Source organism: Abramis brama (genome assembly GCF_963993115.1).
Source record: "Abramis brama genome assembly, chromosome: 7".
Classification (NCBI taxonomy): domain Eukaryota; kingdom Metazoa; phylum Chordata; class Actinopteri; order Cypriniformes; family Leuciscidae; genus Abramis; species Abramis brama.
The window spans coordinates 2856819-2870324 of record NC_139969.1 but is presented as its reverse complement, the minus strand read 5'-3'; the positions used below and the strand labels follow the sequence as shown (position 1 = coordinate 2870324).

The following is a 13506-nucleotide window of genomic DNA, read 5'->3' as shown; positions in this document are numbered from 1 at the left end:
TCGTGCATCCCTACATGATTTACTAGAATTCTGACAAAATATTAATTGCTGCAGTCTTTTTAAAAATATATATATTTAATTGGAATTATATATAAAAAAAAAAATAATAATTAATGAATGATTCAATGACTCGCTCATAAAGACGTCACTTGTTTCATTACTGGATGAATCTGTGTTTTTAAATGAATCTCTTGAATGAATGATTCAATGACAAATAATTTTTTTACAGTTTACGTTTTACAGTCACTTGTCGCCACCTACTGGTGTAACGATGTAATGAAACAATCTTTATTTTTACTTTATTTTGATCGCTACCGTAGACATTAGTGTTCATATCCAAACTATAAACTTGTATCTCAGTACTTCTGTGATACTATGAATATTTTTTTTACAGATATAATGATACTGTTTGATATCTATACATGACGACTGGTCTCTCTGGGTCAGAACGCAGATCTGAATGTTCGCTGTGATTGTGCTTGTCAAACGTTAGATAAACATCGTCAAATTGTTGTCATTTAGGAATAAGATTGCATTGGTTTTTACTGTATTTTTACTGTCAAATTTGATTTAAAGACATAACTATCCAGTTTTTTTGTAAACATCATTTAAAAGCATCTCTAGTTGCATTGTTGTTTCATCATGCTGGCTTGGTCATGAAGCCTGTAAGTGTTTTAAAGTGAATTAAAGTCTACAGTAATGGACATGGACGTGTCTCACTTTATATCATTCACATTGTGTGAATCTGTTGGTTGAAGCACACTATGATAATGTGCATGTTTGTACAGCTTTATTGGTTTCTTCAGATTTTGGTAAAAACCATGGGGCATTTTAGATCCTTATAATACCTTCAACATGGCATTAAAGTGTTTAACTTCTCGAAATACTCTAGAATTCGTGTTTTACATTCTCTCAAGGGCTGACTCAGGCTGTTAACCTGAAAGATTACGATCTCTATTTAAAGCTGCATGAAACACTTGTGCTAGATTGTTTGTATTTATTAATATTTATGCACCTGCATTTGTTTATACACACTCACTGTTCAAATACTGTCCCAAACTGCTGATTACCACAAAAATATAATAGCAACAGTTTGTAAAATCGAGCATAAATCGTGTTGCACTTTCAATGCTGGTTTATTTGGGGTGAAATGTTGTGGTTAAAAATATGTAATTTGAGACATATTTTCTATTGTTGTGTGCTTTTCTCATTTTTAATAGTTTTTTTAAATATCTATATAGTTTTAGTTTTAGTTAGTATTTTAAAATGAAGTTAAATTAAATGAAAATGAGAAATGTTGCCTTCCTCTATGGAGTTTTCTCAATGTATTCTCAATTATTGGCATTCTTGCACGAATTATTTACACAAAATGTTTTTAAACATTAACTTGTTTTGAACCCAGAATCATTTTAAATGGTTGCTTATTCAGAATTATCTGATACATAGTGTTTTTTTGTGATTGACATCTTCTCTCTCGGCAGGCGATCATCAACAGCATGATCAGCCCCAACATGACGTTCACTAAGACGTCTCAGAAGTTCGGTCAGTGGGCCGACAGCAGAGCCAACACGGTCTACGGCCTCGGATTCGCCACGGAGAATCAGCTGCACCAGGTGTGGACAATAATGTCTGCTTTAATGGCCTGTTCACAGATGATACATTGTCCCTGGTAGACCTGGAACATGATCTGTGCAAGTGCATGGATGTAAACACTTGAGATGAGATTAAAAAACAACATAATGCAGTTTTACACAGACATGTTTGCAAGTACTTGCATCACCCCTTCTATAATACTGCATTGTGTGGGTTTTTTGTTGCAGTTTGCCGAGCGTTTTAAGGAGGTGAGGGAAGCTGCACGCATGGCCAGAGAGAAATCACAGGACAAGATGGAGCTGAGCTCTGCCGCTCTCAGTATCGCAGCTCCTCAGGTGTGAAATCAGCTCTTTTGTGTGCAATATGTGCATAAGCAGGTGAAAAAAAGCACACTGACTTAAACTGAAGTAATCCTAAATTCAAAATTCTACTTGCTGCGCTTTAGCAGCTGCATAGCAACGCCCTGGCAACCACCCAACATTCTAGCAACCTGGCAGTGCATTGAAGCTGCTCCTTAGCAACCACATAGCAGCAACCTAAGAACCACTTGCAACACTTTAGCAGCTGCATAGCAACGCCCTGGCAACCACCCAACATTCTAGCAACCTGGCAGTGCATTGAAGCCGCTCCTTAGCAACCACATAGTAGCAACCTAAGAACCACTTGCAACACTATAGCAGCTGCATAGCAACGCCTTGGTAAATGCCCAACATTCTAGCAACCTGTCAATGCATTGAAGCCACCCCTTAGCAACCACATAGCAACATTCTGATTCCTAACAACTACTCACAACACTTCAGCAACTGCATAGCAACGCCCTGGCAACCACCCAACATTCTAACAGCCTGGCAGTGCATTGAAGCCACTCCATAGCAACTACTTAGCAACATCCTAACAACCACTCACAACACTTCAGCAGCTGCATAGCAACTCCCTGGCAACCACCTAACATTCGTACAGCTTGGCAATACATTAAAGCCACTCCTTAGCAACCACATATCAACATCCTAACAACCACTCACAACACTTCAGCAGCTGCATAGCAACGCCCTGGCAACCACCCAACATTCTTACAGCCTGGCAATGCACTGAAGCCACTCCTTAGCAACCACATAGCAACATCTTAACAACTACTCACAACACATCAGCAGCTGCATAGCAACGCCCTGGCAACCACCCAACATTTTAACAGCCTGGTAATGTATTGAAACCACTCCTTAGTAACCACATATCAACATCCTAACAACCATTCACAACACATCAGCAGCTGCATAGCAACGCCCTGGCAACCACCCAACATTTTAACAGCCTGGTAATGTATTGAAACCACTCCTTAGTAACCACATATCAACATCCTAACAACCATTCACAACACATCAGCAGCTGCATAGCAACGCCCTGGCAACCACCCAACATTTTAACAGCCTGGTAATGTATTGAAACCACTCCTTAGTAACCACATATCAACATCCTAACAACCATTCACAACACTTCAGCAGCTGCATAGCAACGCCCTGGCAACCACCCAACATTCTGTATCTGTTTCTGCATTGTTTCTCACAGATATTTTGTGTCTGTGGTAAATGAAGAGTTATTGTAATCCTAGACCCACCTCACGAGAGAGAGAGAAAGAGAGAGAGAGAGAAAGAGCGCAGGATGAGCTGGGTCATTCGTCTCACTGGGAAGTGAGAGGAGAACTAGGACAGTGATAAAATTATCCGGAGCTGTCCTGTTCACTCTCTGCCAGCGTCTGTCTTCTCGAATGATGCTCTTCTTTTCAGGTCAACAGGCTGTTGAAGTGACGCAGACCTCTCGACCGCCCGTTTGTTCTGACATTCACACTGAATTCTGCTCGATGTTTTTCAGTTTCGCTTTTGTCAGCATCCGTTCTCATCGTGTCGAATCTGAGGAGCAGAATGCGATTGTCAGTCCTGTTTTATAGTGTTAAACATGGTTACATTCACACACAGTTTGGTTATAAACCAGAGTGACATCTGCAATCTAGAGCCAATCAAGATTCACATCTGAATTTTGTAATACTAGCAATGAATTAAGAATTCTATGACTAAATTAAAAGATTGAATATTTAAAATATATGCTAAAATTAAAATACACATGCACACGTGTGTGTGTGTGTGTGTATATATATATATATATATATATATATATATATATATATATATATATATATATATATATATATATATATATATAAACTTTTATGTTAGATGTGATTAATCGTTTTGACAGCACTAATTATATATGTATGTATGTATATATATAAATATATTATTTCATTTAAGTATGTAGTTGACTTAAATATTGACTATCAAGTTAGGTAGTTTATTTGTATTTTTTCTGTTTTCATTTTAATTTTGAACGTTTTGTCATTTTTATTAGTTCTTTAATTAGTGTCTATTAATATTTATTTCAGTTTTAGTTATTTTAGTGTTTTTAGTACATTCAAAGTAAATGAAAATGAGAAATGTTGCATTGGCAACTGAGCTACGTTTCTTTTATATATATATTGTATAATCTCACAATGAGGTTTATATTTTAATGGTTTTAGTTTTAGTTAACTATAATAACCCTGAAGCCGGTCGATATACATTTAATTTAAAAGGATTTATTTCACATAAACGCATGCTTTAATTTAAACAGTGTTTTTGACAGCTAAAACAAATTGATATAATTTAAAAATGAAAACATGATGTATTTATTTGAAATAAATTGGATAATATATTTTCAAGTGCTACAGTGGCCTCCAATACTGACTTCAGTTCAATCTTTTGATCTAGTTTTGAATGAATTTGAATGGCACTAAATGTTTCTTACACTAAAAGTGTGTGAAATGTGCTAAATGTGGTCTTCCCTCCTCATGATGAATGATGTAAATGCTTGTATGTTTTATCGTTTTCTCTCATGCTTTGGATCCGGACGCTGTCAGTTCTCTCAGGTGAGTTTGACATTGGCTCACAGGTTTTTGCACAGGGGTCAGGGATATTAGCAGACGCTGTTGCTGTCGTACAGGGGGTTTGTGCTTTATCACACTATAATACTATAATACTAATATACTTCACGTGTCCCATGAGCTCCACAATCAATGACTCCCACGGTGAACCCGGTAGCATCATCTGCACTGCCGAAATCAGCTCATTTTTACATTTTTCCTTTCACCATAAACTAGTTAAATTTCATACTTCTGCTCATTATAGTGAATTTGCTCATTTTTTTATAACAAGGCTGAGAATTGGCAGATTTTTTTCATTTCATTCACAAAAGTTTGTTCTGCTGAACTGCTTGCCATCAGAGAAGAGAAGACATGCTGCTGTTATTATGATTCAAGATTACGAGACAGGAATTTAACAACAAATAATGTTAAAAATGTTTTAAAGTGACGTAGGTATATTGTACTTACAACTAGATGTACTTACTATAGAGTTACGGTTAGGGTTTGGTTCAGGGTTAGTTAATTTACTGTTATAATAACCAAAAAATATAATAAAAAATTATGATGTGCACAGATAAATCATTTATAATAAATACTGAAATATTCCATTAAAAAAAAATTTGTCTTTTTGGATTTCATGGGGACTTTAATGGTAGATTCTTTCGCCCATATTTTAACTAAATATGAGGTTATAGTCTTGAAAAGTACCAAAAGATATATATATATATAATTTTTAAAAAGTAAGCATATGTAAGCTTAAGGTTGCCTACAATGATTGTATGAGGATTATATTACTGAGAAATTTGATGTATAAATGTATTTATCGGCTGGATAATTCACAGAATGCTATTATTATGCTGTTGTCAAACCCTGAGCTAAGTGTGGTGCGATACCAGTCATCTATGAGAAAGTATTGACATAATTGTCTATTTTAAATGTTTTGTATTGTATGTAATTTTGTGTAGGTTGATGTTTGTTTTCTCTCTAATGGACCTTGAGTCTGGAAATAAAGTTGAATTGAATATATAAAATTAATTGTTTATTATGTACAAGTAAAAAGTAATGAGTTATTTATTGTTGCTATATATATATATATACACACACACACACACATATATACATATATATATATATACACACACACACAATAAGTGATTTATACATTTATAATTTTATTACATTATTGACTAAATTCTGATATTATCACTCAGTTATGTTGCCTTGTTCAATTTTGTGACTTGTAATTTCTTATTATTATATAATAGTGTATTATTACAATTATAATATAGCAATATTGGTATCCTGTGACATATTTCGTTCATAATATGCCAACATGATGATAAACATGATAAAAAACATGAACATTGTCACATGCAAAAAAACATTAACGTCTATAGATTAATGTGACTAAGTTCAGTATCAATAGTAATTCATAGGGACACACACCGATATATGATAATAATCTGAGCTGCTCAGTCAATTTTTAGTTTTTCTATTAATGTAATATTATGTTTAACTCAGTTGTCTGACAGGCTTCAATGTAAATCCTTTAAACACAGTGTGAGTCAGACAGACGCTGAGCTGTCGGTGTGTGTCTGGATTCATGTGATAATAGTTTTCTTGTGTGTGTGTGTGTGTGTGTGTGTGTGTGTGTTAGGACCTGTCTGATGAGCTGCAGTCTCCTCCAGCGATGTGTGTGAACGGACCGGACGACAAGCTCTTCAGGAGTCAGAGCGCTGATATTACTCTGTCCTCAGAGAAGGAGCGCATTAAAAAGATGCTCTCAGAGGGGTGAGTGCTAATGTAGCGCTAATGTCCGCGTTTGTGGAGAAACAATCCAGAAGAATGTGTGTAACATCCAATTTATCCTTTGAAAGAGCCCGTAAACTGCCTCTAAATCCAACGATTACAGGCCTCTTTACCATGCGAGTTAGTAGTAATAACAATCCTTCTGATCACCATAGTAAGCATCTAAAGCACACGTGCATTATGGCGCTGGATTTTGCACAGGCAAGACATTTCATCAACCAAAAAATTATTTTTCACCATTTTGGAGGGCCGAAATCCTTAACCCAAGCAATGACGTTTATTTAGCGTTTCTCCGATGGTACGTTTCGACTCCATGTCTGTCAGTGGCGGTGTTTCCACACAAAGCTGTGAATTTAACTTGTGTGCAAAATTGCATGAAACACTCACTTTTCCACTCACTTCCCATGTGTTCAAGAGAACAAAATCGACACTTCCTGGGAAATTGGCGCTAAATATCTGTAGTAAAAATGTATGTTTCTGCAATCAGGGAAGAGAAACTGTGACTCTTTTTTTCCTACATGATAAAAGACTCCATAAACATTCATGTTCTCTCCTGCGTTGGGATGCTGGTGTTTGTGAGACGCTTCTGGATTAAATCAAATCGTTCTGATGACAGACTTCGGCTCAGGTGTTTCAGAACCAGCAAACCAACATCTGAGATGCTCAGATCTCCGCTGGTGTCACGAAAACCGCACCGAGACTTGGGTTATGATCCAAATGCAGTTTTATTTGGGCAATCCAAAATCATAATCCATGTAATCCAGGCAGAGGGTCAAAACCAAGGCAAACAATGACGGACTCCAGGACACAAATACAGGGAATCAGGCAGGAAAACAAGACCAGGGAAACGAGAGAGACACTGAACTGACACTAGCAAGACTTCACAAAGAGTGCGAGAAAACACAAGGTTTATATACAAAGATATTAACAAGCTAATGACACACAGGTGAGTGTAATCACACGATAATGAGTCAAAGCAGAGGTTTATGGGAAATGTAGTTCATGATGGGAATGGCAAAGGACTAGGGCAGGGATGTCCAATCCTGCTCCTGGAGGGCCACTGTCCTGCAGAGTTTAGCTCCAACCCCAATTAAACACACCTGAACCAGATAATCAAGGTCTTACTTGGCATTCTAGAAACTCCAGGTAGGTGTGTTGAGGCAGGCTAGAGCTAAACTCTGCAGGACAGTGGCCCTCCAGGACTGAGTTTGGACACCCCTGGACTAGGGTATTACGCATCATCATGAGTTTTTTTGTTGCACAGAGGAATTTACTTAGTTTTCATCATAGTTTATGCGCATGTTTTCTTATCGGATGAAAAAAAACGACTCTCCTCAACCGAATACACACGTTTTTTATGCACATCTTGGCATTTCCATCCGGCATTTTTTATGCAATATCCCAAAATTCACATATAAACATTGGATGGAAACATAGTAATGTGGAAAAACAGGTTAGCATGTCAGGGCGCTAGGAATATCGATTTCTCGTTTTTAAGCAATCTTCATTTTGATAAACCGAGACCTTATTTGTGCGGTTTTCAGTCGATGCATGAACAAAACTTCACTTTATACTGTAACACAGAAAGATGCCAGTATTACAGCTTGTAAAAAGTTTGTCACGTAACATTACATTTACCTCAGGAAAGCCATCATTGTCCATAAACTCGTTAGTCACCTAGGAAAAAAAAACTATATGCACTATATTACATATTCATTATATTTTTACTTAACCTGTTGTCTTCATTATTTTATGTATATTGAAATGCATCTGTCATGAAAACAAGTTTTACTACAGCCACCGTTTAAGTGTTTTTATGTCAACACCGAATTAGAGTAGAAACATCGTCATTGTCAAGTTGATATATAATACTGAATTAAGTGCAATTTAAATGCAAATTATATACAGTATAATTACCCAACTATAATTGCCTCCCATCTCATATTTTTTCCCATTATCATGTCCCATTCGGGGCATTTCCTTTCCGGATATAGGATTCTGCTTTGCACATCCCTAATTAATTGTTTATTAAATAAACTTTACTTTCGGTTACTTTCAGTTTTCAGCTAAATGAAAAAAAAAAAATTTTATAAGAAGCATGAACTTATGAAATTAAACATTTAGAAAATGTAAACATCTAGTTTTTGTTTGCAGTGTTATTTTGGTGTTTTTTTATCGTGAAGCAACACGTTCAGCTGTGTTATATCGGGAGAGACTAGTCTGATGAGTAACTCGCTCGCTCACTCACTCGCTCACTCACTTACACGCTCGCTCACTCACTCGCTCGCTCACTTATTTACACACTCGCTCACTCACACTCGCTCACTCACTTACACGCTCACTCACTCGCTCGCTCACTTATTTACACACTCGCTCACTCACACTCACTCGCTCACTCACACTCACTCATACTCACTCTCTCTCACTCTCTCACTCACTCGCGCTCGCTCACTCACTCGCTCACTCATTTACACACTCACTCATTTACACACTAACTCACTCGCTCACTCATTTACACACTCACTCACTCACTCACTCATTTACACACTCACTCATTTACACACTCACTCACTCGCTCACTCATTTACTCACTCACTCACTCACTCATTTACACACTCACTCACTCTCTCACTCACTCTCACACACACTCACTCTCTCTCACTCACTCACTCTCTCTCACTCACTCACTCATTTACATACTCACACACACACGCATGCACGCTCACTCACTCTCTCTCACTCTCACTCACTCTCACTCTCACTCACTCATACTCTCACTCTCACTCACTCATACTCTCACTCACTCACTCATACTCTCACTCACTCACTCACTCACTCACTCACTCTCACTTTCACTAGAGCTGCGCCTTCAATGCTTTTCATGCACTAAACGTTGCAGGGTTTCCTGCGGTCTGATAAAATGATCCATTAGAGATGCTGTTCTGAAAACTGGAGTAATTTAAATACATTTTTGACATTATATGTCAGCCAAAATGTGAAAACAACGCTATATACCTGGACTGGTTTTACTGTTTCTGTTTTTTTTCTTGTTGGTTATTATCATAAAAGGACCTTTGACCCCTGGGAAAGCACATTATTTATGTTTTCATGGTGATAATTGTGAATTTAATGATGCAATGTGATCTTGGTTCAGATAAACATTTCTTTAGTTTTGCTCAATTGCCTTTATTTATTATCATTTTAAACTGATCAGTTTAAATATTTTAGTTTTTTCTTTTATATACACACATCACACACAAACACACACTCACTCACACACTCACTCTCACATACACAGACACACTCACTCACTCACACACACTTACTCACACACAATCACTCACACTCACTCACACACAAACACACACTCACTCACACACACACACTCACTCACACACACACAAACTCACTCACTCACTCACACACAATCACTCACACTCACTCACTCACTCACACACAAACACTCACACACAAACACTCACTCACTCACTCACACACTCACACACACTCACTCACTCACTCACACAAACACACACACACACACACACACAATCACTCTCACACACACTCACTCACTCACTCAAACAATCACTCACACACAATCACTCACACAAACACTCACTCACACACAATCACTCACACACAATCGCTCACTCACACAAACATACACTCACTCACTCACACACACACACACACACTCACTCACTCACTTACACTCACTCGCTCACAGACACTCACTCACTCACTCACTCACTCACACACACACTGACATATTTTAAGATGTGCTTTCAGTTGAAACAGCTCAAACATGCATTTTAGTCTGAGACTATCTTAAAGGGTTAGTTCAATTCAGAATTAAAATTTCCTGATAATTTACTCTCCTAAACATTACTAATTTTATTAAAAAAAATAAACATTTCTATACTTTTTAACCACAATTGCTCGTCTTGCACTAGCTGTGATGCGCCACGCATTACGTAATCACGTTGAAAGGTCAAGTGTGACGTAGGCGGAAGAACAGACCCAGTGTTTACAAAGCGAAGACTAAGTCAAACGCCCTTTACAAACAAAACAAATAAATAAAAGGTAAAACAACATCAAACGATTTTGAAGTTGGAGGAGAAAATGAGATGGAGTTTTTTGCCCTTTTTAAACCAGAACACAAACGTGACCTTTCAGCGTGATTACGTAATGTGTGGCGCATCACAGCTAGTGCAAGACCAGCATTTGTGGTTAAAAATATATAAATGTTTATTTTTTGTTATAAAATGACGGATAGTTTGTCTAGATAAGACTCTTATTCCTCGACTGGGATCGTGTCGAGACTTTGAAGCTGCACTGAAACTCACATTTGGACCTTCAAACCGTTGGACTCCATTGAAGACACTATATGGAGAAAAATCCTGGAATGTTTTCCTCAAAAACCTTCATTTCTTTTCCACTGAAGAAAGAAAGACATGAACATCTTGGATGACGTGGGGGAGAGTAAATCATCAGGACATTTTTATTCTGAAGTGAACTAACCCCATAAGCCTTGTCTGTGTAATAAGGAAAATAAAGACTATTTAGTCCCTGTAACTCTTGCTCATTTTAGGGTTACAACTAAAAGTCAACAGGGTTAAAATGGTCCGACACATTGAATGTTTTGAGCGTTTCTCTTACAGGTCAATCTGTGAGATGAACCTGGAGGCAGAGCTCTTCACTTTACAGGACAGTAACTCTAAACTAGTGGCGGCGCTTCATGAGGCAAACGCCAACGTGGAGCAGTGGAAGAAACAGCTGGCGGCGTATCAGGACGAGACCGAGAGATTACGAGATCAGGTGAACATATAGAATATAAGATGCTTTCAATGTAACATGCAAAGGGTTGAAAGTGCAAGAGAAACAAGTCAAAACATTTTATTAAAGTCCCCCTGTGGAGAAAATCCAGCTTTTAATGTTGTTTATGTGTCTATGTGGTGTTTTTAATATGCTTTAAGACAAAGCATGTTTAAATTCATAAGTCGACACCATTGCTGAGTATTTCCTCCTTAAAACTGCAGTGAACCAAAGACAGTCTCAAAAACACGCTTTGAAATCGCTGGTGTTGCTGACGTCACAAACTACCTTGTAACCAATCAGATCAACGTGTGATCGTCAACCAGTGGATCTCTGAGCTGAGTGAGTGAGTGGAGGCGGGGCTCATTTGCATATTCATAGAACCACACATACTAAATGAGGCAAGGGTGTCGAGTTACATTCAAGATATTTTAAGGCATGAAGAAAAAATAATGTAAGGAAAAAACGTCATTTTGGTGATCAAAGATGAGTTTTAGGGGATCAAATTATTGACTACAGGGGGACTTTAATACATTTACGCTACCGATCAAAAGTTAGAAATAATTAGAATGTTTTTGAAAGAAGTCTTTTATGCTGTAATGACGCTGTAAAATAGTATTTAAAGGAAAATATTTTACTATATTTTCAAATGTAATTTATTCTTGTGATGGCAAAGCTTAATTTTTCATTGAAAGGAATCCTGTCAAAAATGGTCATGTTTTAAACAGCAAAAACTCTGTTCTGTTTAACGCTGATATTAATAAGAAACTTTATTAATAATTGCACACCAATAATTGATTATAACTGCAAAATCAGCATATTAGAATGATTTCTGGAGGATCATGTGACACTGAAGACTGGAGTAATGATGCTGAAAATTCAGCTTTGATCACAGGAATAAATTACACTTTACTATATATTCACATAGAGAACAGTTATTTTAAATTGTAATAATATTTCACATTATTACTGTATTTTCGATTAAATAAATGCAGCCTTGGTGAGCAGAAGAGACCTTTTCAAAAGCATTAAATAAATCTTAATTTAAAAAAAAATTCAAAAGCAAAAAAACTGCAAGAAATGGTCCGACTCTCCATCGATCTGAATGGGATTGTCATCATCACCCTTTCCGTGTCTCTCTCTTCACACCGTTTGCTCTCATTATCGCTTCAGAACAGGACTCGTGTTTGAGAGAGGTAGCCCTCGATCTCGCTCCGTCTCTTTGGGACGAGAACAGGCGACCAGGTGGTTGAAAATGGTTCATGTCTTAAGGGACGAGAGAGAGAGAGAGAGAGAGAGAGATGAAGTGTGAGAGAGAGAGAGAGAGAGAGTGTGAGAGAGAGAGAGAGAGAGAGAGAGAGAGAGGGGGGTTGTGAGAAAGGAGAGAGAGAGAGAGAGATGTGGGGTGGTTTGTAGGACAGCGATATCCTACTTTCAATGGCCTAGTTCGGAGGACTGAAATATCACCAGGGGAAGCTGCCAGACCCTCGTTTGGGAAACTTTTTTGCACTTTACATGGTTAAAAATAAGCCAGTCCCTCTTAAGGCTCTCCAAGACCTCGTGAGTGTGAGAGTGAGTGAGTGTGAGAGTGCATTTGGTTATAATGTTGGAGGATAGAGAGGCACTGCATTTACCTTGATGGATGGAATAAAAGATGGTGTTGAGAAACATTTGATTGTCATCAGGGCTTTTATTAAAGAGATCATACCATGCCCTTTTATAAAGTCTTGATTTTTGTTTTCGTGCTCTACTAGAACAGGTTTTCATGGTTCAATGTTCAAAAAACACATTATATTCCCCATATTCTCCATTGTTGCGGCTCCTCTCTTCCCAGTCTGTCAGTAACGCTCTGTTTAGTTCCTGTCTCTATGAAGCCCCTCCTTCTAAAAAGCACACTGTGCTCTGATTGGTCGGCTGGATCAGTGTGTTGTGATTGGTCGTGTGCTTCGAGTGTGTTTGGGAAATGTTCCACCTCTTACCATAACCGCCAGTTTAACACACTACTAACTAACTCAACCAGGCCCCGCCCCTTTATTCTGCGTATGAATTATTTAAATGAGGAATATTGTGACGTGTTCGTTCCCGGAAGAAACTCAAGACTACAATGGAGGCGTTTCAGGAGCTCAGAAACACTGACACTGATATAAAGAAGAACTCAGCAACATTACACACTAAACAAAGATGAACATGTGACAAAAGCATAACAGGTCCTCTATAAAAGACATTTCTGGTGTTATTGTGGTGATTCATCCTAAGTGTGTTGTTTCAAAGCAAATTTTGTTACATTTGACTTTTTCTTGAGAAATTAATATTTTTTTCAGCCAGGACACATTAAA

At 37.6% G+C, this 13506-nt stretch overlaps 1 protein-coding gene across 1 annotated transcript in view; it reads left to right on the top strand.

Moving 5' to 3' along the window:
- The window catches only part of LOC311086068 (homer protein homolog 3), a 32518-nt gene that overhangs the window by 13521 nt on the left and 5491 nt on the right, over positions 1-13506 (top strand). The window contains exons 4-7 of the mRNA XM_084118750.1: positions 1482-1613; positions 1821-1928; positions 6201-6334; positions 11017-11173. Coding sequence (XP_083974876.1) covers positions 1482-1613; positions 1821-1928; positions 6201-6334; positions 11017-11173 — 531 coding nt within the window. The remainder of the gene's footprint in view (positions 1-1481; positions 1614-1820; positions 1929-6200; positions 6335-11016; positions 11174-13506) is intronic.